The sequence below is a fragment of the Tympanuchus pallidicinctus genome, unplaced genomic scaffold (assembly GCF_026119805.1).
Source record: "Tympanuchus pallidicinctus isolate F22 unplaced genomic scaffold, pur_lepc_1.0 scaffold25, whole genome shotgun sequence".
NCBI lineage: Eukaryota > Metazoa > Chordata > Aves > Galliformes > Phasianidae > Tympanuchus > Tympanuchus pallidicinctus.
The window spans coordinates 3,490,734-3,515,117 of NW_026294742.1; the positions used below are offsets into that span (position 1 = coordinate 3,490,734).

The 24,384-nt window shown below is 46.6% G+C and overlaps 2 protein-coding genes across 15 annotated transcripts; one reads left to right on the forward strand and one right to left on the reverse strand.

Annotated features, from left to right (window-relative positions):
• Positions 1-134: 134 nt before the first annotated feature.
• Positions 135-15,993, forward strand: RNF10 (ring finger protein 10). Of its 2 annotated transcripts, none has more exons than XM_052689581.1 (17): positions 135-312; positions 4,476-4,678; positions 5,696-5,895; positions 6,588-6,678; positions 7,647-7,831; positions 7,908-8,044; positions 9,585-9,745; positions 10,262-10,390; positions 10,544-10,802; positions 11,014-11,147; positions 11,649-11,766; positions 12,074-12,175; positions 12,615-12,749; positions 13,427-13,524; positions 13,730-13,790; positions 13,938-14,096; positions 14,373-15,993. In XM_052689581.1, the coding sequence occupies exons 1-17, from the start codon at positions 150-152 to the stop codon at positions 14,447-14,449; spliced, it is 2,412 nt and encodes an 803-aa protein (XP_052545541.1). In that variant the 5' UTR covers positions 135-149; the 3' UTR covers positions 14,450-15,993. The 2 variants fall into 2 exon arrangements, with proteins under 2 accessions (XP_052545541.1, XP_052545542.1); XM_052689582.1 differs by lacking the exon at positions 135-312 and adding an exon at positions 899-1,010.
• Positions 15,994-16,169: 176 nt separating this feature from the next.
• Positions 16,170-18,179, reverse strand: POP5 (POP5 homolog, ribonuclease P/MRP subunit). Of its 13 annotated transcripts, none has more exons than XR_008208267.1 (8): positions 18,068-18,179; positions 17,859-18,001; positions 17,641-17,790; positions 17,391-17,474; positions 17,133-17,321; positions 16,957-17,013; positions 16,772-16,858; positions 16,170-16,680 (listed from the first exon to the last, which is right to left on the reverse strand). XR_008208267.1 is itself a non-coding variant. In XM_052689583.1 (5 exons), exons 1-5 carry the CDS (start codon positions 18,085-18,087, stop codon positions 17,218-17,220), a joined length of 501 nt encoding a protein of 166 aa, XP_052545543.1. In that variant the 5' UTR covers positions 18,088-18,179; the 3' UTR covers positions 17,053-17,217. The 13 variants fall into 13 exon arrangements, 1 of the variants encoding a protein (XP_052545543.1); XR_008208270.1 differs by having other exon boundaries at positions 16,772-16,853; positions 16,933-17,013; XR_008208269.1 differs by having other exon boundaries at positions 16,933-17,013.
• Between the last annotated feature and the right edge of the window lie 6,205 nt (positions 18,180-24,384).

The window sequence follows — 24,384 nt, forward strand, 5'->3', positions numbered from 1 at the left end:
AGATGTCGCCATGAAGGAGGCCGAGTCCGCGCTGCGCCGCCCCCGCCGGTCCCCCCCGCGGGCCATGAGCCTGGGCCCCCGCCGGCTCCTCCAGCGCCCGTTGTGCCCCCCCGCCCAGGGCCGCCGCTCGCCCGCCGGGGCGCCCGTTGATGCTGCAGAGCCCGCCCGGCGCGCCCCCCTCCTCCGCCCCCGCCATGGACAAGAGCGGCCCCTGCGGCCCCGGTGCGCCCGGCTCCTCGGCCGGCGGCAAAGCGCAGCCGCCGCGCTCCGCCTCGGCCGGGCCCGCCGCTGGGGAGTCTAAGCCTAAAGGCGGTAAGAGCCAGGACGGGACGGGGGTTTCGGAGCCTTCGGGCTGCGCGGGGCTCCGTGATTCGGGACGGGGGGGAGGGACCCCGGGCCGTGCGTTCAGCTCGGTGCCTGGTGTGGTTATGGTTTTCCCTCCTCCTCGGCCCCGTTCTCCAAGGGTTTCTCTTCTTCCCTCAGGGTTGTGTTTGGTTTCAGGTCTGGTGTTAAGAAAAGCGTGTTGTTAGGAGCTGTAAGGCTCTGGCACAGGTTGCCTGGGGGTGGTGTGGTCGCTGTGACAGGTGTTCTAGAGCTGGGGAGATGTGGCACTGAGGGACACCGTCAGAGGGCATGGTGGGCTGAGGATCTGAGAGGTCTTTTCCAACCCAATGGCTCCATGATCTATGCTGGCATTGGAGCAATCTGTTTGAGAGACAGAGCTCTGGTTTTGCACTAAGAACACATGTGTGCTGCTGCTTGTCAAGAAGCACTGACTTTGTTCTGCACTCAGGCCTGTGCCTTTTTGCTGAGCTTAAGGAGGTGCTGTGTCCCTGCAGCAGTCCCTCACTGAGTGCTCTGCTGACCATCTTTGGGAGAGGTCAGAGTACATGTTGCAGCGTATCTGGTGTTGCAATCGAAGTGCCACAGCTGTCATTGTACACAGCTGGTTCTGCTGACGGAGCAGTTGGTGATGAGCCTTCCTGCTTCCTCTCCTGGTTCTTCTCCAGGTAAGAACTGAACCTCCCCCAGACCCGTAAGGGTGATCAGAAGCCCCATTCCTGCATTTTCTTCAAATTGTAGAAGCGAGGCAGCAGCATTCAGAGCGTGTGGTTGTGGTCCCGGAAGTGTGTGTGTGTGCTTACAGGTTGCTTCAACACCATCGCTGTCCATATTTCCTTCCTCATTGGTTTATTTTGGCTGAAATACTTCAGGCAGCCCACACACAGCATTAGGTGTCCTGAAGATGCTGGCTCCTTTTTAGATCTCGTAAATGTGTTCAGGTTCCAGGTGGCTGAGTACTGCCTGCTGTTCAGCTGTATTCACTGATCTCCCACTGAGCAGCCTGTGTGTAGTTTTCTCTAGATATGTAGGGTTTTTCTGTTTTCAAGTGTATAGATGTTTTTTTTTTAATAATTTTGAAGTGTATGCTTATAAAGAATATCTGATGTGATGTAGTTCTGCCTCTGAGACATCTGTTAATTGCAGTGGGGAGGTGCTATGGGATGAGGCCCTGCCTTTATGGCACATTGAGGAGGTCTGTAAAGGAAGCAGCAACTTCTTCAGCAGGAGTTTATGTGTGTTTGGGAGTGTCTTCCTTGGAGTGTATTGAGAACTAGAATGAGAAGGTTCCCCTGGTTGGATGGGATCAAGCAGCCCTGGGCTGAGTGTACACAACGCAGTGGTGTTGAACAGTGACTTTGTTTTCTCACTGTCTTGTCTCACAGCAGACACTGACATCTCTTCCTCACACAGGCTTTCTTTCTCAAGTTCCTTATCCACCCAGAAGCAGCCAGGCTGAGGCTAGCTGATGCAGCCTGCCCAGGTTGAGAACTGTATGGGAGGAATTCTGAAACTCTGGTGTCTCCTTTTGAAATGCTCTCCACAGAAGGCTGACCTGTTTCATAACTGCTTTTGCACCAGTGCTCGCTGGCTTTAAGTCCAGCCAAGCTCTTGTCCTTTATGTGCTGCTCAGTTACCTCATGCAGCTGTGTCCAGCTGAGGAGAAGGAGGAAAGGACATTCCTGAAACCATGGAGAAGCTCCTCCTGTTCTCTTGCAGCATGGCTTGAAGCGAGCTAATGGGGATGCTGCAGGTGTCCTGACTGTGGGAGAGGCATTCCAACTTCTTTTCAAACATGGCCTTAGAAACTAAATTAAACTTTACTCCATAAGGCAGGAACAGTTTTGTTGCTAGCACTATAAAGTTATGTAGACAGCATTTTGTAGGTCTGCTCTTGGAGCATGAGTGGGTAAATATTACAGGTTAGGTCTAAGGAGAACTAAGGATGTAGGGGAAGAGAAAATACCTCACCTGCACTGCTGCTGCCAATGTCTAATTTGCCAAGAAAAGATGGAAAAATAAACCCCAAATCCAAACATACCCTGCTTAAAACTAATGAGTGGCTGTTGTGAGAATCTTTTGCTTTTCTCCCTGCGTGAGGGCAGATATCCCTGTGCTCTGTGCAGCTCTGAAGGGAGTGCAGGGAGGGGTGACGCAAAGCAGAGCTCTGGCACGTGGCCTGCTGTAAAGGTCAGCAGGAATGGCACTGCTTAGTTTTGCTGGGGGAAAAAGAGATGTTCCAGATTACAGATGCATATTTTAAACTCTTGGTTGTCTGCTGACTAATTTCACTGCTACCTTGATGGACTGGAATCCTCGTGGGGGTTAGTTACTTTGGGAGGGGGAAAAAGGGATCAGTAAAATCAAGTTTGAAGCGTTGTCAGGCTGTAATGTGAAGACCTTCCTGAAGAGGCACAGGTGGGGAGGACTCTCCTGTAAAATGTAAGAGCTGTTGCTGTGAGTCGCAGAGCTTGGAGGAGCCTGTCTGGAGTGATGCAGTGTGGCAGGAATGTGTGTAAACCAGCTGGCTGACACACTGGTGCCCTTGATGATGACTAATGTGATTGAAACGACAAGGGGAAGGAAGTTCTGTTAGCAGCACGTAGGAGAGCTGCTCCTGGGCCTCGTAGAGAAATGTAAAAACTCACTTCAGACTGAACATCTCCTCTTGAGTTTGTTTTTCTCCATTGGGGGTTGCAGAAAAAACTGCAAAGCCGCTACAGGCAAAACAGGAACGTTCCTTTCTGTGGCATTGGCTGCGGTTGTGGTTTTCAGAGGGCTCTGAAGCAGTGAGCTTTGCTTGTAAACAACTGAAGCAGTGGTCCAAACCTGCTCTAAATAACTTGATTTTTGACCAGAGGCTGAAGGGTGTTGATTATGGCCTCTTTCCTGCAAACACTCCAAAAAAGGTCTATCTAATCATGAAACCAGGCCCGGTTACACCCTGAGCACTTGGCAGCTTCTGGTGTGTTTTTTTCCCTGATAACTCTAAACCTGTGTCCTTTCAGCCTGCGTGTGGCTGTGGGGCACAGCAGGTGTTGGAGTTGCATGTCTGTGGTTCTGGTGGGGTTGGTTTTATTCTGAACTGAGGGATTTGTGTGAGCAATGCCATTGTGAGGTACACTGACCTGTTTGCTGCCATATGAGATTCATCTGAAGGGGTGGGAAGGGCTATGGAGTGGGAAAGGAGAAACTAATTGGATTGTTTTACAAAGCAGAACTGGATGCCATGGCCAATATGAGGTGTGTGTGGTGCTCAGTAGCTGCAGCATGGGGATGGCAGTTGTGCAGAGAACCTGCTGAGCCTGGGGAGCTCAGCTTCTAAGTTCGTCAGCAGAGCTCTTCTGCCACTAAAGCTTATGGCAGGTGGTGGGAAAGCAGCCTGCTGCGTATTTGAGGCAATTCCAGCAGTAGGTTAAGACTACTGGAGACATCTCCATAGCATTAGACTTCAGTTTAACCATTTAAGAAGTAGCTGTGTAGACAAAGGAAACGTTTCTCAGGAGCTTGACTGATTGTTCGGCTCTTGTGAGCCTCAGGCCTGCAGTGTTTTGCTCTGTGCTCGTTTCCTGTGCTGTATGGCAGCTGTGTGCTCAGCACACTGCCAGGCAAACCGTCCTTGTTGTGTGGGTGATGGATTCAGTATCAGATATTGGGAATGTGCACTGAGAGGCTGAGGTGTCAACATCAGTGGGTGTTTGTTGGCCTTGTGAAAGAAAAGGGTATTAATTTTTAAAACAGATCAGCTGGGGGCAGAGTGAAAATTGGCAGTGGAGTTTTGAAAAGAGGGAGACTTCAAGGCAGATGCGGGTGGCTGCATTTATTTAAGGGAAGGATATAAAATATTCAGAAATGGAATGAAAAATGACCCGGCTGCTGTCAGTTCTTGTAATGGGCCATGGAGGCACAGCGTTGGTGCTCATGGCTGAGCGCACCAGGGAACGTGCTGACGAATAAAACTAAGAGAACTGTTTGAGTAAGGGCTGAATCACAGGAGATCAATCCTTCCCTACGCTCTGACCGGTTTGTTGGGCTGTGTGCATGACCTCCTTCTGAGCAGTGCTCAAACCAGGGGGGAAGGTGGTGCTGTCTCTGGGGCTCTGGCTGATCCTTGTGTTGTTCTTTTCTTTCAGATGGAAAGAATACGAATGGATCCAAACAGCGCTACAATCGGAAAAGAGAAACTTCATATTCCAAAAATGAGAACTTTTCCAGCCAGTCCCGTCGCTCCAATTCACAGAAAAGCAAAGCTTTTAACAAGATGCCCCCTCAGAGGGGCGGTAGCGGTGGAAGTGGCAAACTTTTTAGCTCTAGTAATGGTGGAAGACGAGATGAGGTGAGAATTGTAACGTGGTGTCTCCAAGGCCTTCTTTCTTGGAACGAGAGGATCGCTGACCTGCATAGATAGGTCTTCCGTGTTCAGCTCCTGGGCTGGGAAGGGAAGGAGCAATAAGAGGTGCTCACATCGGTGAGATGCCAGATTGCAAGGTTGTTCTGCTCCCACTCAACAACAGAAGAGGAGTGCTATCTGCTCTGAGGGACTCGCAATAAAAAGAACAGTAAAACTAGTGAAATGGCCATCTGAGGAATGGGTACCTAGGCAGGCTGTGTACATATCTCGTGAAGGAAAGGTCCTCCATGAAAATGTGTAGTGGTAACAATTTCTAGCTTTTAAAGGTCTGAGATGATTGTATCTAACCGTTTGAGTGTACAGATTTGCACATGGTAGCATCATTCGGAAAGTAATCAAATTAACCTTGGTGACAACAAGATGGAGTAAAACCAGACTGGGGCTTCTTATGGTGATGTGGGTGTAAAAACTGTAGAGTATTGGTGGTTTTGCATTGATACAGAAGACACTGATGTCAGTATTAGTGGGTGAGCAACTCTCCTTTGCTTGAAGTGCTAACTGTAAAAACTCATTGGCTGTCTCTTGAATTCTCATTCTCTGCTTTGTTATATGAAAACTAACAAAAACAAATATGATCTGTGTAAATAGGAATCAAACTTGTATTGCTGGCTATCTGAGAGAATACTGTGAGGATCTGAACAACTTCCTTCTGTTATTAACCTTGGCTGCTGGGTATTGTTGGCCTTTACTTTTCATCACGTAGGTTGGTTTTATACTCTCCTCCATTTGATCAGTGTGGGTAAGACTGCTCAGTTCTAACTTCCAGGTTCTCATGCCCTTCTTGTGCTGCAGTGCTTGATTTGCACGGTGGGAATGGGAGAAGGTAAGTGAGTGAGTGCTGCACGTTCTGTACTTAATCATTGATGGAGCCTGGGTATCCACTTGTGCTGATGCTTTTGCAGTAAATTCTGGCAAGTTCTAATAAATGCTGTTGTCTCTTAGGTAGCAGAGGCTCAACGGGCAGAGTTCAGTCCTGCCCAATTCTCTGGTCCCAAGAAGATTAATCTGAACCACTTGCTGAACTTCACTTTTGAACCCCGTGGCCAGACTGGTCATTTTGACGGGAATGGACATGGCAACTGGGGGAAAAGGAACAAGTGGGGACATAAGCCTTTCAACAAGGAGCTCTTCCTGCAGGCCAAGTGAGTGGAAGACTGGCAGGGCTGTTAGATTTCTACAGAGACAGTAAGCTGCGAGGGTTGAGGAGCCAGGGAGTTGTCTGACCATGCATACTTGTATTGACTTCCTCAGGGTGAAATTACCTCTGCACTTTTTAGAGGTCACAACTGTACTTAAGAGATAAAAATATATCAAGTTCCCTTCTTTGCCTATTGACAGGATATCTAATTGAGTCCTTTAGGCACAAACCTGTTAGACTTCCACCTTAATTTTCTAGCATCAGTGGAATCTGACACTCCATTTGGGAGGACCTATGTAGCTTCCTTATGGAAGATGTTCCTTTCTTCCAAAACTCAACATGTGGAGATGGTAGGGATATAGCAATTGCTGAATCAAAGCCAGTCTGAATTTGTAAATCCCAGAAGCAAAGACCCTGACTGTGTTTCTTATGGGTTTTGTTTTTTTGTTTGTTTGTTTGGGTTTTTTTGAAGACCGCTCTGTGTGGCTCGCTCTGTGATGCTATTTCTAACTGCAGTTAGACATACCTGTATCCTGGGAAAACGATTGTGAACTGAACGTCATTTTTTTATTGGTAGAGATTAGCAACTGCGTCCAGCAGTCTTGTGCAAAGAAGCTCTGAGAGTCCTATGGGGTAGTTTTCAAAGAATTCTTAGAAACAACTGAGTAGAGCATCTGTCTCTTTGCCTTTCCCCAGCTGCCAGTTTGTTGTCTCTGAAGAACAGGACTACACAGTCCACTTTGCTGATCCAGATACCTTGGTCAACTGGGACTTTGTGGAGCAAGTGGTCAGTTGTGATGGGATGGATCTTTTTTTTCTCCCTCTTTATTAAGAAACTCAACTTGTTTTTAACTGTTTCTTTGTGATGTTACGTAAAACTCAGCTGCTTCTGAGCTTGAGGCCTTTTCTGTCACTCCCACAATACTGGGGAAGATCTGTCATGGAATATGTTATGAAGTGCTTTGACAGGAAAAGAGAAGTGCTAAAATCTATTAGGAAAATTAGCAGCTTCTTGCTTTTGCAGATGGAAGCTCATCAAAAATAGTATCTGACATTCTATAGACTCAGTCCTTGTGATCAAGATATTAACAGAAAACCTGGGCATGAGTCCATGAAACAGGACTACAGTGTAGAGTTTTGAAGAATTATTGTGTGCATACGTGGCCCATCTTGCCTAGCAACAAAGTGGAAAATCTTCTGATAATTGTGCCCGTAACTTTAGGTTGCCTCAAGTAGAAACTTACAGTCTGCAAAGATCAGTCATGGTGTATTACCTAGGTGATGGGCAGGTATGTTTGTTTATTGCTGTTGACCCTGAGAGATCTGATGAATAAGATGCTTGTGGGGCTGATTTGTCCCCACAACATCCAGATGCTAACAGAGCATCTGACTAAAGTAGTATGTTCATGGAAATAGGTAAGTTCAGTCTCAGGACCGCACATGGGTGCTGTGTAAGTGAGGTAACATCATTCATTTGCTGTCTTCTCTGTATCTGAATTCAGATGATGTCGTCAACTCTTAAGAGATGGCAAATGAAGAAGTTGCTATTTCAATGTTATTAGGGTAAAAATGCCAGATGGGTGACTTTGTGGGTTATTGTGTGTATAGACTGTAGGTGTTTAGTCCACAGTGTACTTTGTTTCTTGATACACGAGCAGAACCTAAGCTGGGAGTCTGACACGTTAGAGAAGATCTGTGCTACAGAATGATTCCCAAGTCTGTAACTTGTGCTGTTCTTCTCATGTGCTGTTTCAGCGAATCTGTAGCCATGAGGTGCCCTCCTGCCCAATCTGTCTGTACCCACCCACAGCAGCAAAGATCACCCGCTGCGGGCACATCTTCTGCTGGGCCTGCATCCTTCATTATCTCTCTTTGAGTGAAAAGACCTGGAGTAAATGTCCTATTTGTTACGGCTCAGTTCACAAGAAGGATCTCAAGAGGTGAGATGATATTTATTAAGTGATAAGTCTTTTGAAATGTCACTTTTACCCTGCTAACCTCGTCCTTGCGTTGCAGTGTTGTAGCTATGGCAACACGTCAGTATGCAATCGGTGATGTCATCACAATGCAACTGATGAGAAGAGAGAAAGGTGTTCTGATAGCACTGCCCAAATCTCAGTGGATGAATATGGTGCAGCCTGTTTATGTTGGAGGTGAGTGTCTCGGTCCTGCTGGCTGGCATCCTGTTCTGAGCTGTCATTAGGACTTGCCTAAAGATTTCCCATGAAACTTCCATGCTGCCATCCTGCAATAGTTCAGACCAAAGCACGTGTTTTAGCATCTGAAAACCATAATGATCACATCTTAATTATCCTTCTACTCATGCTTGACTTTGTGTAAGGCTTAAACATGAGTTCTGTTTTCCTGCAAGCAGGCTTCCTGTACTTTTGTTATTAGTTTGTGCATTCTGTGCTGTTTAGTCATGAGTGTCACTCACTGCTTTGGCTTTTTGGTGGCCTTAACTTTGCCTTCTGGCTCCTCAATTCTACGGCTTAGTCTCTGTGTCTGAACTATTTCCAGGATGTATTTTTCAACAAGGTTTTCACCATCTTCACTTATCCACTAAGATCTGTGAACAATTTGGGGAAATAGTAAAAATTCTTGCAGACCCACTGCAAACATCTGTTGCCTGACTTCTTCAGTTTTCTCCACTCGAGTGATGTGTGTTGAATATATCAACTTATCTGTTAATATTGCAAAAACTCTTTGATTAAATAAATGATTTTACTTAACATTGCTGTTTTGGGGCTGTGTTGGCTCACTGCATTTTGCAGCTGTGTTTGTGAAAAGCTGCATGCATTTAAGCTCTCTGTAAAAAGTCAAGCTTCACAGCTTATGATGTGTATCCAAGTATGCAGAACGTGTGCTTACATTTCCCTGGCCTTTGAGAGTAAAAGACTTTAAATCCTCTTACAAAAGAACAAATCCTTCTATAAAAACCCAGTACTGGCTGTGAGATTATTCCAAACCCAGAAAGTTCAGCATTAATGGGGTGTTGTGTAGACAAAGCTATGCACAAGTTGGACCTTAGAAAGCAGTGAATACAGACTGTACCAGTATGTGCTGCTGTTCCTGCTGTAAAGCTTATAGTTAAGCACTTTAGTAACAGGATGAGTACATTTTGCTAAGCTTCTTTAGTTTATCTATTATTTCTGCTGTGCTTACTGTAAAAGACTAATTATCAGACTAATTGTTATTGGGCTAATTATTATTAGACTGTTAACAGTCTATGGGTTTTGAATATGTAAGGGATTATGAACTTATTTAAGACAAAGCAGTTGCAGTATGTGTGAGTATGCAGAGAAGAGGAAGAAGCTGCAGACTGGATTTTCAGGAAGCTGTGACCACTGTGGGCTTTACAGGGCTGATGCTTCCACAGAAAAGAAGCTTGGATGCAATTTTTTGATGCTAAGCACTTAGGTGGTGAATTGGCAGGTTGGAAGTGGCAGATAAAAGTGCTGTAGCAGAGATCCATGTAGCAGGGCAGGCATTTGGCACCAGTTTGTGCCATCAGTAATAGAACAGTAACGTGCAGAGTTTGTATCAAGCACATTCTAAGTATTGTCCACCTCACAGTGGTTTAACTCACAAAATTGAGCAATAGTGAAACTTTAGAAGAAATTGTAATTCCCTATGCCTATTCAAACTGGTGTCTCTCCTGGAAGATAATAATGTTTCTGCTGCTTCTGTTAGATGACCAGCACAGCCAGTATTCAAAGCTGCTCCTGGCATCCAGGGAGCAGGTCTTGCAGCTGGTGATTCTGGAGGAGAAAGCAGCATTGCTAAAGCAGTATGAGGAGGAAAAACATACTCCCGAGGCATGCTTCATTGAGGCAGCCATCCAGGAACTGAAGGTGAGAGCCTTTCTGGTGTTTTTAGTAACTTTATTTTTAACAGTATGCTGAGCATTCTGCCACTGACGTGGCTGTGTGTGATTGTTCTGGTCTCTGTGACAGACATGCTATCCAAGTGGTAATGTTTGCTGCTAGAGGAGTGATAGAAATCTTGGAGGAGGCTGTAGCCTTTGGGCTCCAGGTACCTGGTGTGATGCCTTCACGTGATAATAGAATGCATTTCACTAAATGGGATTCCTTCAAAAAATGTGGAAGGGTTTTGCTCTCAAAAGAAATCTAATAGTTTCTGGGGTAAATTCTGTGCCACAAATATGAGCAAACCTGTAGAGTATTCTTTTTCATAGCCTTTAGGTGCCATGCAGTGGGAGGGGACCTCTCTTCAATGATCACCTTTTATCACAGATGGATTAAAGGTCTTTGAAAACCTGAACGTAGGCCAGGGCTGAAAATAATTGTGGTGACAGTCTCCTGTCTGAAATAGGAAGCTGACTCTTGTTCTCTTTTGATGACCTGCAGGAGCGAGAAGCGGCGCTCTCTGCTGACCAGGACAAAAACAGTGGTGTTGCTGGAATTAGTGCAGCTGTGGAAGAATTGGTCCTAGACAGCTCCAAGCCAATGGAGCCTGCAGTTTCCCAAGAGAAAAAGGTGAGTGACAGCTCTGATCAGACAGACCTTAATATCTAGTTCTGCCACTTTACGCTGCAATGCAGGGCGAACTGGTACCAAAGATTTTTGCGGCGGTGATTGTCTTTTGAAGGAGGTGATGTGGTTCTAACTGTGTGCTCTCTGCTGTGTTAGTGTGATGTGGAGTATCTCTCTGCGTTTGACGAGGAGCTTGTGGAGCCTTGCTCTGATGTAGCAAGTTCCTTTCTGCCTCCTGTTGAGTCAGAAGAGGCGGTGTTGGATGAAGAGGAAATACATGAGGTGGATAACATAGGGGAACCTGAAGTGAACACTAGAGGAGAATCAAATCCAGCTGAAACAAGCTACCAGGAGTCTAAAGAAACAGTTAGCAGCGGACATCTTAACAGCTCTCCTTTTTACTATTTCTATCAAGGTCAGTGCAGTGAAATCCTGGAGTCATGGGGGCAGAGCTGCCTCCTTTGGGGCTCTTGTCACTTTGTTAGGTTCAGCTAAAGTCTGTGCAGTAAGACTCCCACACCCTCAGAAAGGAACTTCAATTTCATTACGGTTGAGTGGACTGAGGTGGGGAGAAGCCTTTTAAAAATTAACAGGCAAAGAACAACTGATGGTGTCTTACGTTGCAGCGGAGGATGGGCAGTGCATGTATCTTCACCCTGTGAACGTTCGATGCCTCGTTCGTGAATATGGCAGCTTGGAGAAGAGCCCGGAGAAGATAACTGCAGCTGTGGTGGAGATAGCTGGATACTCAATGACAGAGGTAGTTATTTTACTTCCACGTTTTAGCAGTTTGATCTCTGATAGGTGAGATGTTTCTCTTCAGTAATAAGAAGGAAATGGATGGGTGTGCTAGTCTGTGAAAGGCATCTGTGTAAGCTGCAATACTTTAAGTTGTTTTTGATGCACAGCTGCAGTTTGGCTTGCTTTCTTCTAGAAGGTAAGAAGCTGTAGGAGTAAGAGAGTTGCAAGCTTGGTGTTGGTTAGAGATAGCTTAGAGCTATCTTAAAAATAAAAAATCTGGGATAACCTCATCCAGGTGTGGGTATGATGCATTTGTTGGAGATTTTGGAGTATTTGGTTCTGACCCAAGGCATCATGCACGTTTTTGTAGTTCATGAAACAATTACTGTGTTGCTATGTTCTTTTTTTTTTTCCCCCCCATTTGATTTGATGAAGGATGGGCATTCAGTCTCTACTGTTGTTCATCAGTATGGCAGTCTCTAGATTTTGCAGTTGTATGTTTGCCTTTTTTCTTAATCAGGATATAAGACAGCGTCATCGTTACCTCTGTCACTTGCCCCTCACCTGCGAGTTCAGCATTTGTGAACTGGCTCTGAAGCCACCCATCATCTCTAAGGAGACCTTAGAGCTGTTCTCAGGTTGGTATTTATCTTTCTAAAAGTCTTGGTAAGGGGGGAATCTTTCCTATCCCTTAATAGCAGGAAAAATTACAAAAGTAGCAGCTTTATAACTGGCTGCTGACTGCAAGACAGAACAACCTGTACTCACTGCTGTGACGACAACTACACAAAGAATAAAAAGGCTTGACTGCTTGCAAGAATGTATGTAGTTTGTAAGCATGTCTTGTTATTAATATAACTGAGCACATTGTTCACAAAGCTGGAGGAAACATTGCCAAGGCACTGGTGTGGTTCTTTTATATCCAATGCTGCGTGTTGCTCCTAGATGACATTGAGAAGAGGAAGCGCCTGCGGCAGAAGAAGGCTCGCGATGAGCGGCGTCGCGAACGCAGAATTGAGATAGAGGAAAACAAGAAACAGGGCAAGTGTAAGTTTTGCTCGAGTGTAACTGGTGGCTTCACGGTCATCTTTAGTGCTGAGCTGATTTCTTGAGCTGTGGGATGAATTGTGAGGCCTTTAGTTTGTAGTGTGTACTCAGAAATGGTTCTGAGTGACAAAGTGTTTTTAGGGTGCTGAATGATGTGATTCCGTTCCTGCATACTTGTACGTTATTGGAGAGAGAGCATTTGAGGGCACCGTTGTCTCCATCTAGCTCTCAGGATTTTTGACTTCTGTTTTTATAGTAGAAAGTGCAGAAGGTGGGGAGGGGGCTGGAAGCCTGAAAGCTGCTTCCATCCAGCAGCAGAGCTTGTAAAATAGAGGATGGAAAGAAAATTTCTGAGGTGGCACCTACTAGCATCCTGAAACAACTTGCTTGACAGTCTTCCCCCACATTGTGTACTACTTTAATTAAAACCTCTTTCTAGATCCAGAAGTCCATATTGCTTTAGAGAATCTGCAGCAGTTCCCTGCCTTTACCTCTTGCCATAGAGAAACTACCAGCAGTGATCATCAGAGCTTCTGTGTCTCTCCTCTTGGCAGAAGCCCTGTGTTTCAGACAGGTGAGCATCTGGAGAAACTTAGTACATCTAGCTCTTGGTCAGTTCTCTGGGGATCTGTTGCTCAGGTCAAGCTAAGGTTTCTTAATACTGACCAATGACTACTTTCTTAGGTTGCCTAAAAGATCGTACTGGAATGACTAACACTGCTAAGGGATTTGCTTTTTCCTGTACTGTAATGACAACGATATCTACACTGTAATTACTGCATCTTTTAAATCTTTGCTGACACAGAAGAGAATAAAGAGGTGGGGAAAGGCAGAAATGCATGTGTGCCAGGAACACTCTGCTGGCATTTCTTCTATCTCTATTTTCCCCCATGGTGTAGCAAAAACATAGCAAAACATAACTGATAAGCACCCCATTTGTTATCTGGTGATGCATCTCCAAATGTTGTATATCTTGCAGTTCTTAAAAAACATTAAGTAGAAATTATTAATAAGTGCTGTTTTTAAAGTAAACAAAAACAACTCAGAAATGAAACAAAACAAAAAAACCATCCCACAATCTTTAATTTAAATATTGAGCAAATTCAAAACTTCCCTCTGTGATCAAGGGATGGAACCAGTGAGAGAAAATGGAAGATAATAAAATCCTTTATTTCTGTTTCGTATTTATGAGCTGCATAAGTGCCTTTGCTAAAATGCACCTGGCTTTAACCAACTTCTTTTTCTTGGTAGATTCTATTCCAACTCCATTTTCTCCTGCTGCCAGCCAGGCCAGCCCGTCACTCTGTGGGAGTTTAGAAGAAGAGTCTCCATTCCCATCCTTTGCCCAGGTAAGAGACAAGAGTAAATCTTGTCAGAATTACTTGTATCTTAGTGGATGAGTCTGAAAACACAATTGCAATCTGGGATAAATCTCAAGGAGAAAATATAGGGTTTGGAGGCTGAATGTATTCCTGGGTTTTCTTGCTACTGAGGGCATAAGCAGGATTGTTCTGATGCATGGGATTTAATCAGATCTTACCACTTTTTTGATAGATGTTGAGGGTTGGAAGGGCAAAACCTGAAACATGGCCCAAACCTGCTCCAAAGACAAAGGGTAAGAAAACTTAATATTACTACATTGGCTTCTTTACTGTGCATCTAAATCTTAAGGACATTTTGTAGCTTAACGAGAGACACCTGGAGTGGGGGGGAAAGGCATTTGCTCTGTGAAAGTCTCACACATCCCTTCCCTTCCTTTCAGATGAGAACACTCTGGCACTGCCTGTGCCAGTGGAGAGCGATGCAGAAAGTGACAGCTCTGACCGCATACCTGTGCCCAGCTTCCAGAATTCCTTCAGCCAAGCTATTGAAGCTGCCCTCCTGAAACTGGACAAACCGTCCACAGCTGATCATTTGTCAGGTGAGGAGGGGAGGCTTCTGAAAATTCTGAAGCAAGAAAAAATGAATGTTTCTCCCTCCGGGAGAAGGAAGAGAAGAAATTTTGGGGATCAAAAATCAGCTGCAAAGTAGGTCTGAAAAGTATCAGGTTGTGGTTTCTGAACCACTTGGTTAGGGCTTCTGGTAGCTTAAAGCAGTTATCTTAGAGGGAGCTTAGAAGATCTCAGTTAGCACTGGTTTCTTGTGTGCTATCCCTGTTCCACAAGAAGAATGACAGTGTCTTTTTCATTCTTCACAGAGGAAAAAGGAGGGAAGAAAAGAAAGAAACAGAAGCAGAAGCTACTGTTCAGCACCTCTGTTGTTCACACAAAGTGATTCTGCTATTCAAGAGAAGTTTCCTCTCCTGGTTTTCTTTTCATTTTGCTTTGTTTTGCTGCTATAGTTTAAGTATTTAAATTTGAACAGACTAAACTTGTTTTTCCAGGGCTTCTAGGGTGTTTCAGGAGGAAACCATGACAGTATATGTTGAAGATTTCTTTTTTTATTCCAGCTTACCAAATTGGTTTATACTGAAACAAAGTTTTGAAAGAAAAAACCCAGAGATTATTCAGCCAAGGCTTCTAGTCTGTACCACGTCAGTTCTTTTGGCCTAGTAAGCAGTATGAAAGTGTTTACATCTGAATGGTACTGCCAGAGCACTGCAGTATTGCCTAAGTGAAGAGGCAGAGTCTTTACCTCCCCCAGAAACGCACGGACAGAAGTCTGTCTGATTGTGAGTGCTGTTTCAGTAAAGCTGTTAAACTGCTTTCTTTGGAAACTGGTTTCCTCTGCACTGGGGCAAAAGAGCTTTCTGGCTTTCAAGTGTTAGCTGCTATCTGTTCTTTTTCTAAAGAGCAAGAATTCCTTCTGTTCTCCTGGCTTTGAAAGGCTTAAAGCTGAGGTGAGTGTAAAGAACTTGGCTACTTGGCTTTGAAGTGACTGTTGCTGAAATTGTGTATTTCAAAGTGCATACTGGCACTGTGGTAGAAGGAACTCCTGGCTTATCTCAGTTGTTTAACTCTGTTTTAATGTGGGTTGAATGAGGCTGCTCATTTTTTTTTTTTCCTTTTGCCAACCATGGCTGACAAATTCTTTGTAACCTGATGATCATCCAGAGCAAACACTCCACCCTAGGGCTCTTGGTAAATAGGTGAACTACATTTTGACGCTGGCTGCTCTTGAATTGGAGGAACAACTGATAGCTGGAGTGTATAGACTCTTTTATCCCTCAGCAAGAAACATGGATCTCTTGCACTGGGATAAAGTTCTGTATCTGCTTGGTTCTGGGATGCGAGCTGATCTGCAGTAAGCACCTCGGCTGTAACCATGCCTCTTCTGGACCCCTCCTCCCTCTTTCTTTGGGTGGTTGCATTCTGCACTGCTTGTGGTTTGATTTGAAGCTAATGAGTTAAGTGGTGTGGATTTTGTTAAATAAAATGAACTGTAGGTGTAATGTACCAGTCAAGGCCACCAGTCGCAATAAATCATACGCGCACACTTACAATGCTGCAGACTTTTTGAGCTTCAAGTTTGTATCACCACAGTGTCACACCACTTTTGGTAACACGAGCAAGTTTAGCATCATACTAATGCTACAGATTTCCTTTCAGGAAGCTGCTGTGAAGTAACACGTAACATAGTGACAGGTATCTTCTGTTATATTCAGCCCCACCAGTACCAAGGGTGTTCACATAGCTTTCGAAAAGCTTATGGGCTTCCTTTAAGAAGCAGCCTCTGCCCTCTCTCTCTTCTGTGCTGTGACCAGTTTGAGCAGAGATCCCATGGATTTGAAACTTCTGTTATTAGGTATCCTCACACCACTGACATGTTCACTGGTTTTATTCCTACCTTGAAAAGTCTGTCAGTAAATTGCTGCTTCACGTCAAAAAAAAAGAGGCTCCTTCTACAGGTGCTTCCTCCAGGCAACCCAGTACCACAGAGCACAAAAAACTGCAGCTGCGAGCCAGAAAGAGGGGGGAGACTGGGGAGGGCAAGAATGTTTCTATTACTAGGGGAGAACAGAGGAAACACTGGCAAAACATTCTTTGAAAGCAGCTTAATTTCACACTTGGTCACAATTAACTACACTTGAGGGAAAGAGCACAGCTTGTCAAGGGAATATAAAGAAACAAAGTGCCTAGGAGTGGCACACAGCTTGCTGTTAATGCTTCAAATGCACATTGGAAAATTGTTGGTGAGGGCACAGAAAGCCATTAAATAAAAAGAAATTCAAGTATGCAGTTAACTGTTTTCACAATGGTATTGTTTCTTACTTGTAACAGTTATTTTAAGCCATGGAACAGGAGTAACTACTTGAGTGTCTAACCATTATATTGTTTATTATCTCATACACTGTTACAGTCGAGTTTTCTTTGAGTTGACAAGAAGGAGGAGTTGGAGCTGGTACAACTCACCTCCCTGTCTCACAGGCACTGTAACAAGGGAAGAATGCAGGCAAAGAAGGCTCTCCTGTGTGCAGGGGCAGCCTCCATTGGGCAGATCTTCAAGTTGTGTTTTGTTTTCCAATGGATTCAAGAGATGTGAGCAGCAGTGCTACTTTCCTGTAACTGATTGGTGTAACCTCAATAAATATCTAAGCAGTAATTGTACCTATGAGTTTTAAAAGGGGTTGGATGGAGCTGAGCCATGTAGTTCCACCTTGTGTTCCCTGTAGTCTATGCTCCTGTAGACAATCAGTGCTTTTGTGACTTGAAACACCAGAGAACCCTTTCAAGAACAGCTGCACTGGAAGATAAGGGCAAAAACTAAAGTTATTGCTCTCTGTACCGAGGGAGCATAACTACATTTCTTTCCCATACCAACTGCCTGAAGTTCACTTCTACCTCAGCACAAAGATCACGTTGAGCTTCGCTCCTTTGGAGCAGTCAAAGGTTTGAATCCTGGAATAAAAGAGGCAAGAAACCTACTTAAGCATAATCTTTTGTGTTTTTTTTAATGCATTTTATTTAAGAACACTTGGAAGGGAGAAATGAAATCTAAGTAGAGCCAGGAAAAGCACCTTTACTTGCTTTACTTAACACAGGAGGATACTTGGTATCGCTTTGATGATAGCCAGGTCCAGAACAAAGGTGAACACGTGCTGCTCAGTCTGTCTCTGTGCCATCCTCCTCCTCCTCCTCCCCGCTCTGCCCCTGCTCTTCTGTGAGGGAGCAGCTCAGCACCGCCTGCCGCACGCTGCGCCTCTCCTCTGCCAAAAGACACAGCAGCAGTGGTGCCGCAGCCCCACGAGCAGAGCCGCGGGGCCGGAGGAACTCACCTTCACTCGTACACTTCAGCAGCAGCAGCAGCAGCTGCCTTCTGTTATACTGGATGAGAAATTTCTGACAGGTTCTGATGGTACCTGCGGGAGGCGCGAAAGCGGCGCGTTTGGAACCGAGCGTTGTTGTAGCATGCGGCATCCGTGCGCAGGCCGCCCTGCCGCCCATTAACGGTACCCCTCCGTCAGCGCAGGTGCCGAGCGGCCGCGCTACGGACGGATCCGTTCCCCCCCCCTGTACCACACTCACCGCCCACGTGCAGCGTGCGCAGCGCGCAGGGGAAGCGCTGCCCGCGGCCCTCCAGGTGCCGGACGAGCGGCAGCGCCGAGCTCAGCAGGCGCTGGAAGTCCTTGCGGCAGCGCAGCAGCACGGTGCCGGTGTACGCGTTCAGGTACTTCACTGCGGGCCGAACGCAGCCTTCAGCGCCCGCGCCGCCCCGCCGAGCCCCCGCGGCCCCGCCCCGCTACCTGTGAAGGACACGCAGCAGCAGCCCAGCCCGTAGTCCCCGTGCGCCCGTGCGACGGCGTCCCTGACGGCGAGGCCCACCGCGCGGTCCTCGATGCACTGCCGGCACCGCGGGTCCTCCGAGAGCACCTCGCACAGCACGTACCTGCGGGCGGCGGGCCGCTGTGAGCTGCCGGCGGAACCGCACCGCGCCGCCACACCGCGGCCTCACCTGTTCTTGAAGCGAACCATGCCGCCGCCGGGCCCCTCCGCGCGGATGATGCTCAGCCAATGAGCGAGCGGCCTCCGCTCACCGCAGCCAATCGCCACGGTGCAGGGGCGGGGAAAGAGGAAGGACTTCCCGTCCTCGCTCAGCCTGCGCGCTGTGTTCCTTCCTCCCGCGGCTGGCTGTGGCTTTGCGCATGCGCGCTGCTTCCCGCGCTTCGCCGCTTTCCCCACAGCCGCCGCGCGGGGGCGCTCGAGGCGCGGTGCGAGGCGTCGAGGGGCGTCCGCGCGCCTCACGGCTCATTCGGAGTGGAAACGTCGCCCTTAACGGCCTTCTGTGGACAAAGCAGTGATAAAGGCAGAGCAATTCCTGTCCTGGGTGTTAAACTCCTGCCTCGTGACACAGGTGCTGCTGACTGCCCGCTCTGCTGCTCCCGCTCTCTCCTGACTCCCCTCCGTCGCCTTCAGGCAGGTGTTAATGAGACTTTCTGGGGGAGAAAAGCACCAAGTCTGCTGCGAGGCCTTTACCTGTGTGCTGTGAACAGAGGCAATGTGGGTATATGCCAGCCTGTGGTGCAGGTAGCAGGCCTTTCCTGCATTGCTCTGTGCTCTGACAGCTGCCTGGGCTCCGTTCTGTGCTCCCACATCTCTGTGTGCTACCAAAGGCATCGCTCTGTGGGGTTCCCGTGTGGTTTTGCTGTGCAGTGAGGAGCCAGCAGCTGTCAGTGCAGTGCTGTTCCCCTCCCTGCCTTCCGACCTGTTCAGGTTGCTGTCACTGCTGCCCTCCTCATTTCCCGGTTCTTGCGGAGGCACAGCTGGGGCTGGACGAGCAGCCCGCCTGAGTGCACTGTGCCCTATAATCCGATAGGACGTGTGCACTGTGCATGCTACAGGCACGGCCCCGTGCATTGCGAAAGCCTCAGTTTTCGGTTCAGAAAGCTGATTAGGAGAGACACAGTGCAAAGAGAGAGCAGTGTGGTGAGAGAGCGCCGTCCTGCTTCATTTGACGTAGGATATGGCCTTCAGTTCCCTGTTGTTGATTTGGACGATGCGCAGAGCAGCCCTGAGCCACCACAGCTCCCTGCAGACAGCGCTCGTGTCAGCACAAGGCGTGCAGATCTGGTCAGGCTTCACGGTTTGTTGAGCTGACAGCCCAGGACTACAAGATTCTAACACCTCCTCGTTTGTTTTCTTTCCTCCTCGCCCTGTCCTCTGCAAGCTTTGCTGTATTGATTTGTGTCAGTGATTCAAGAAGCAATCATAAGAGACACTGAGTTACATGGCCAAGGTGGGAAAGAACTGTCTCCTGAAATAGGGTTAGAGAGAGAAAAATTTGGAAAATGCAATTTGAGTTGAAGATTGGCTGCAGAGAGCTGCCAAGAAGGAGGATGAGTGTCTCTCCTGCAGACCTAGAGAGACTATATGGCCTTGGAATAGCTTATCAAATAGAAATTATGGAGGTCAGAGTGTGCTAGGACAGGGGCAAGTAACATGCACTCTAGGTGCATTAGAAATTATTTGTAAAGCTTTTTGAGAACTTTGGATAGAAGGCTCTTAATCAGTGTATAAAGAATGATGGCTTCATCAATGATTGTCCTACAAAGGGGTGAGTCCAATAAACTCCTGGGCTGATTTTTTCTGATCTTGGTTCACATAATGATTTTATTTTGAGAATAATACAGTAAAGGGTACAAATGGCTGATATTAATTGATGTGTTTTAGAGAGCAGGACAAAGCATGTTTCAGAGTCCTTTGGGTCTTGTGTTGCTGTCACTGCCAGATGCTTCAGGGGCCTCAGAGGATTCCCTGTTGAGGTTTTCTTCCATCCATATCCCGTGGATCCTGCCCAGATGCTGGGTACCCATGTGGGCAGTTGTAGATTTGGACTCAAGCTGCTGATGCATATTGGGAGGATGAGTTTTGGGAACAGGTGCCAAATTCACCCAACCCAGGCGGTGAACCAAATACCTTACACTTATCAGAAATGGTCGAGGGGCTTTTGAACCTGTCAGCCGTGCCCTGCCTGATCTGAAAAGCAGGATGGGGTTAGAAAATGGGGGAGGTTACATCTGCTGTAGGAATGGAGCCCTGGTGTCCTCTGAAGTGGCTCTGTCCTGTTGGCTCCAGATGGGGTTGGCCTGTGAGAGCTGGGCCTTTGGGATCCAGACCTTTGTGTTGGGTTTACACAACATATGTAATCTCCAGATTACGGGCTAAGTCATATTTGTATTGTATGGAATTAATTGTGCTAATAAGCTGCAGTAAACAGTGTGATTGATGTACACCCTTTACTGCATGCAGTCAGCTCTTAGAATTCATAACTTTTTGCTATATTTAAAATCACCAGCATATGCGTTCACTGAAAAGACAGAGATCAGTTCGTGAATCTTCGTCCTTTTTAGATAGGATGTTTGCATTTTGTAGACAAGGAAGCAGAGGTACAAAAGGAATCAACACATCGTTTGTGGTAAATAGCTGTCAGGCTGGAGATGGGGAGCAAGGACACAATGGGAGCAGAGGGAGCCAGCGTGTTAGAGCATACTGTGTTGGAGTCTCAGTCTTGTATGTTGCTCACACATAATGTAGCCAAGTAATTAATTATGTTCTGGAGTAAAATTAGGCATGCTGGTGCTCCAACCTGGTGATACCACAATTTGATCTTCCTCGCACAGCCAAAGCCATGGCTTTGCTTCCCCCTGGAAGCACTGAGCTGAACTTGCCATCAGGTGTGGTATGAGGGTGACAGCTATGTTTTGTTCCACTGCATGCACATTGCATCCCCAGATAACCCTGTGGTTGAACACAGAACAATCTGCCTAAAATTAAAACTGCTTCTTAAATCCTCTGTGTGATGCTGCCCGAAGCTTTTTGTTCAGTTTATCTTCACAAGGTCACTGACACAGAAGAGTGCATTCTGTAAGCATGTTGGCCTGGAGCCTTTCATGTAGATGCTTTAAAGGAATATTTGGGACGTGTTCTCTCTCACTTTGGTCCCTTCCTTTTTACTCTCTCATTTTCTGTATTTCCCCTCCTTCCTTTTTAGCTCAGGAGCCCTCAGATCGATATACATAGGAATAAAGCTATCCTTTTTTATCACCTTAGCATATAAATGCTAATGCAAATATAATCAACGCATAATGAAAGAATGAAATTTGCCGATTTCTTTGTTGGAACAGTCAAGAACAGGATCATTCTCTTTAGATTAATGGTGACCATGTGCTCTTAATTATCAAATGCAGTAAAACTGCTTCTAAATAGGAACTCTGTGGGCAGCGCCCTTTTTGTTTGCAGCAAGCTGCTGCAAGGAGCAAACAGCTGCTGCCGAGCTCTGAGCTCACTGCTTAAGGCAGAACCTGGAGTATCAGTTCAGCTAGGTCAGGATCCTCTTTTCTCTTTCCTTCCTGCCTATGAGAGCAGAGGGAGCAGCAGGCCACAGAAGTTACCGTGTGATCTGCTGTGTGAAGAAACCATACGTAAAGCCTCCTTAACAGGGGTGTTAGGATGGATTAATTATTCTTTGTTCTGGTCTCTGAAGATAAAGGGTAATTTCTCTTAATTACGTTTAATTGAAAAAATGCTTCTTCTCAAAGAACCCGATAGCATTAGCAGGATTTTCTCTTCTTGCCACCTATTGGGGGGAGGACGGCGTTCCGTAAGTTACAGCAAAGACTGACATCAACCTCGGAATGGCTCAGAGAGTTCTACTCCATTTCCAGCCTGCACTCGAGAGCAGTACGTTGAGATAGAGCAGATCTCAGAGCATGGCAATGAGACAGGGCTCCTCATCTGTGCTGTGCTGCAAGGCGCTGAGGCAGGAGATGCAATCTGCGAGGCAGCTTTCACTGCTGATGCTGAGAGGCTTTTCATCAGTAAGTTTCCAGGCACCCGTGGAACAACCGCAGATAAAGGAAAGGGAAAACATTTCAAATAAACAAAAACCCTCCAGTGTACCTATCTGTGAAGGAAGCTTCTGAAAGAAAAGCAAGCAAAAACCTGCAAGTCTTGAGTAACCAGCACCTCAGGTGTGGGTCAGTGCTGTCTGCCAAAGAGACAAGACCTTGATGTTTGAATCAGGAGAAGAAACAAAATGTGTTTTTTACCTGGGTAGAGCAGATCTTTGCTCTTTGCTTTTTCTTTCCCCTGCATCCCCATGTGCAGGGCAAGCCACAGCCCCATCAGTACATCTGCTTACAGTGCCATATGCCGAACAGCCCTTTTTCTACGTGGCTTTGTGTTGAACTCCAGCAGCCTCGAGCAGCATAGGATGAGATGCCTTCTGTAGAGCTCTTGTCTCCCTAATGAGAGAGACAAATGAAAAGCATTTTCCAGCACATCCATCACTCTGCAGCTGCGACGCTGAGCGAGAGGACAGGCATCCTGGAGCAACCTTACATAAGGCGTGCCTGCTGCGTGGCTCTGGCAGAGCAGCACGGCGTGCAGGAGGTAAGGCTGGGGCTGTGGCTGGCTGCCGGGGGGCTCAGCTTGTCCTGGTGTCAGCTCGGTGCAAGGAGTGTGTCAGTCACCCACTCAGGGCACGTGGATCTCTGCTCTGCCTGACCCAATCTGCTGGAGGCCTCCGCACCGCTCTGTTCCAGCCTCCATCCATCCAGCTGCCCAGCACACTAATTGAAAGCCCCCCAAAAGCAAAGCGGGGTGCAGTATGAAAGTGCAGATTTGAGTGGGGCAAAGTCAATTGCAGCTCTTTGATTTGTGCCATGCTGGCTGGGGGTGCTTGCAGTGACCAGTAAGTGCAAAGACATCTCTGGGGGCCATGGCTGCTATAGGCTGAAGAAGACAAACAGCACGGGAAGCATCTGACCTATTTTAGGAAGCTTGCTGGAGCTTCTTGATTTTATTCATTTATTTTTTTTTTAAGGACATGTTTGCACCTTACTTAAAGGCTTAAAGGCTGTAAACATTTGTCACTTTTCCTAACTATGCACACTGTGAAGACAGAAACAAACAAAAAATGTCTTGCTGCATTTGCTAGGCTGATCCCACCAGGTGCCCTGAGGGCACTGGAGCTCGAGCTGGCACTGGGGATGGCTTTTGCCTGCTGTTGGTTGGTCCCAAGCTGAAGCTCATGGTGGCAGACATGGCACCCTTCCTGCAGTGCTCTGGGAACGCTGAGGGCACATCCCTCAAACCACTAAAACTCAACATTGCACCTGCTGAACTCAAGCACTTGTTGCTGTGTGACCTTCTGCGTCCCTGTTTCATACCTGCGATGCACAAAAGATCATGTTCGTCCCACTGTAACATTAGTGACTTAAGTAGAGCTGAATTTGGTCCTTCTGCCTCTGAACACGAGCAGCCTCCATCAAGTCATCTAAAGGATCAGATCTGGTTTCTTCTTTCTCTCAGCATCAGTGGCATCTGGTTTCATTTTCCACCTTTCCTAAGGGAGCTCACTTTTCCCCACATTTCAGCCTGTGCTTGCTGTATGCCAGCCCCCAGGACTGCCTCGATGCCAAGCCAGGGAGCACTCTTCCTGCCAGCAAAGCCCTAGATGGTGCTGGAGATGCAATGGGAGCTGTTTGAAGAACTGGCATGGTGGTGTACACAGCTTCAAACCAGTGTGCGCATGCAGGTTGAGAAACTAAGCCATGGCCAGTTGGTCTCCGGTAGATGGATTGATTCATTTAACGTGTCCCTTCTCTGTCCCTTTTCCTACCCCAATTGCTTGGCCAAAGGAGAGCTCCCTCAGCTCTGCATGTGGCAAACAGATGGACAGACCTTTAAGTAAAAAACTGTGGAGTTGGTTTTTTGTTTTTTGGGGTTTTTTTGGTACGATATAGGATTTAAAAAAGAAAAAAGAAAAGGTAATGGATTTGAGGTTGTTAGATATCCCCTGAAACACATTCTCAGCTTCTGCTCTCGGTATTTTAATGCACACTGCTGCATATGCACATCTCTTGCTTTGAGAAGCACATCTACTTCCTATTATATAATCAGCATTGTAAGATGATGAGCATCTATGAGTCAGATCACAGACATCAACAAAATCATTTTAAAATCATTTTATTTAATTAATTTTCTTAAATTATACATACGGAGCTCTTTTATTTTGGGGGCTTGCCGGGTGCAGGTGTTCCTCTGTAAGTGTGGGGGCAAGAAACTGAATTAGTCTTTTGATATCTCAGCATCATAGACTGATGGTGTCACCTTATACTGAAGCTCGTTTTCCAATAAAACAGCAGGAGTTGATAGCATGGATCCAGAGCTCCTGCTCCCATTCACGTTCCCTCCTACTCTACCCTGCATTCTCTGACTGAAAGATGCCATAGTGACAAAGACACAGAATATTTCATGTGGAGCACACAC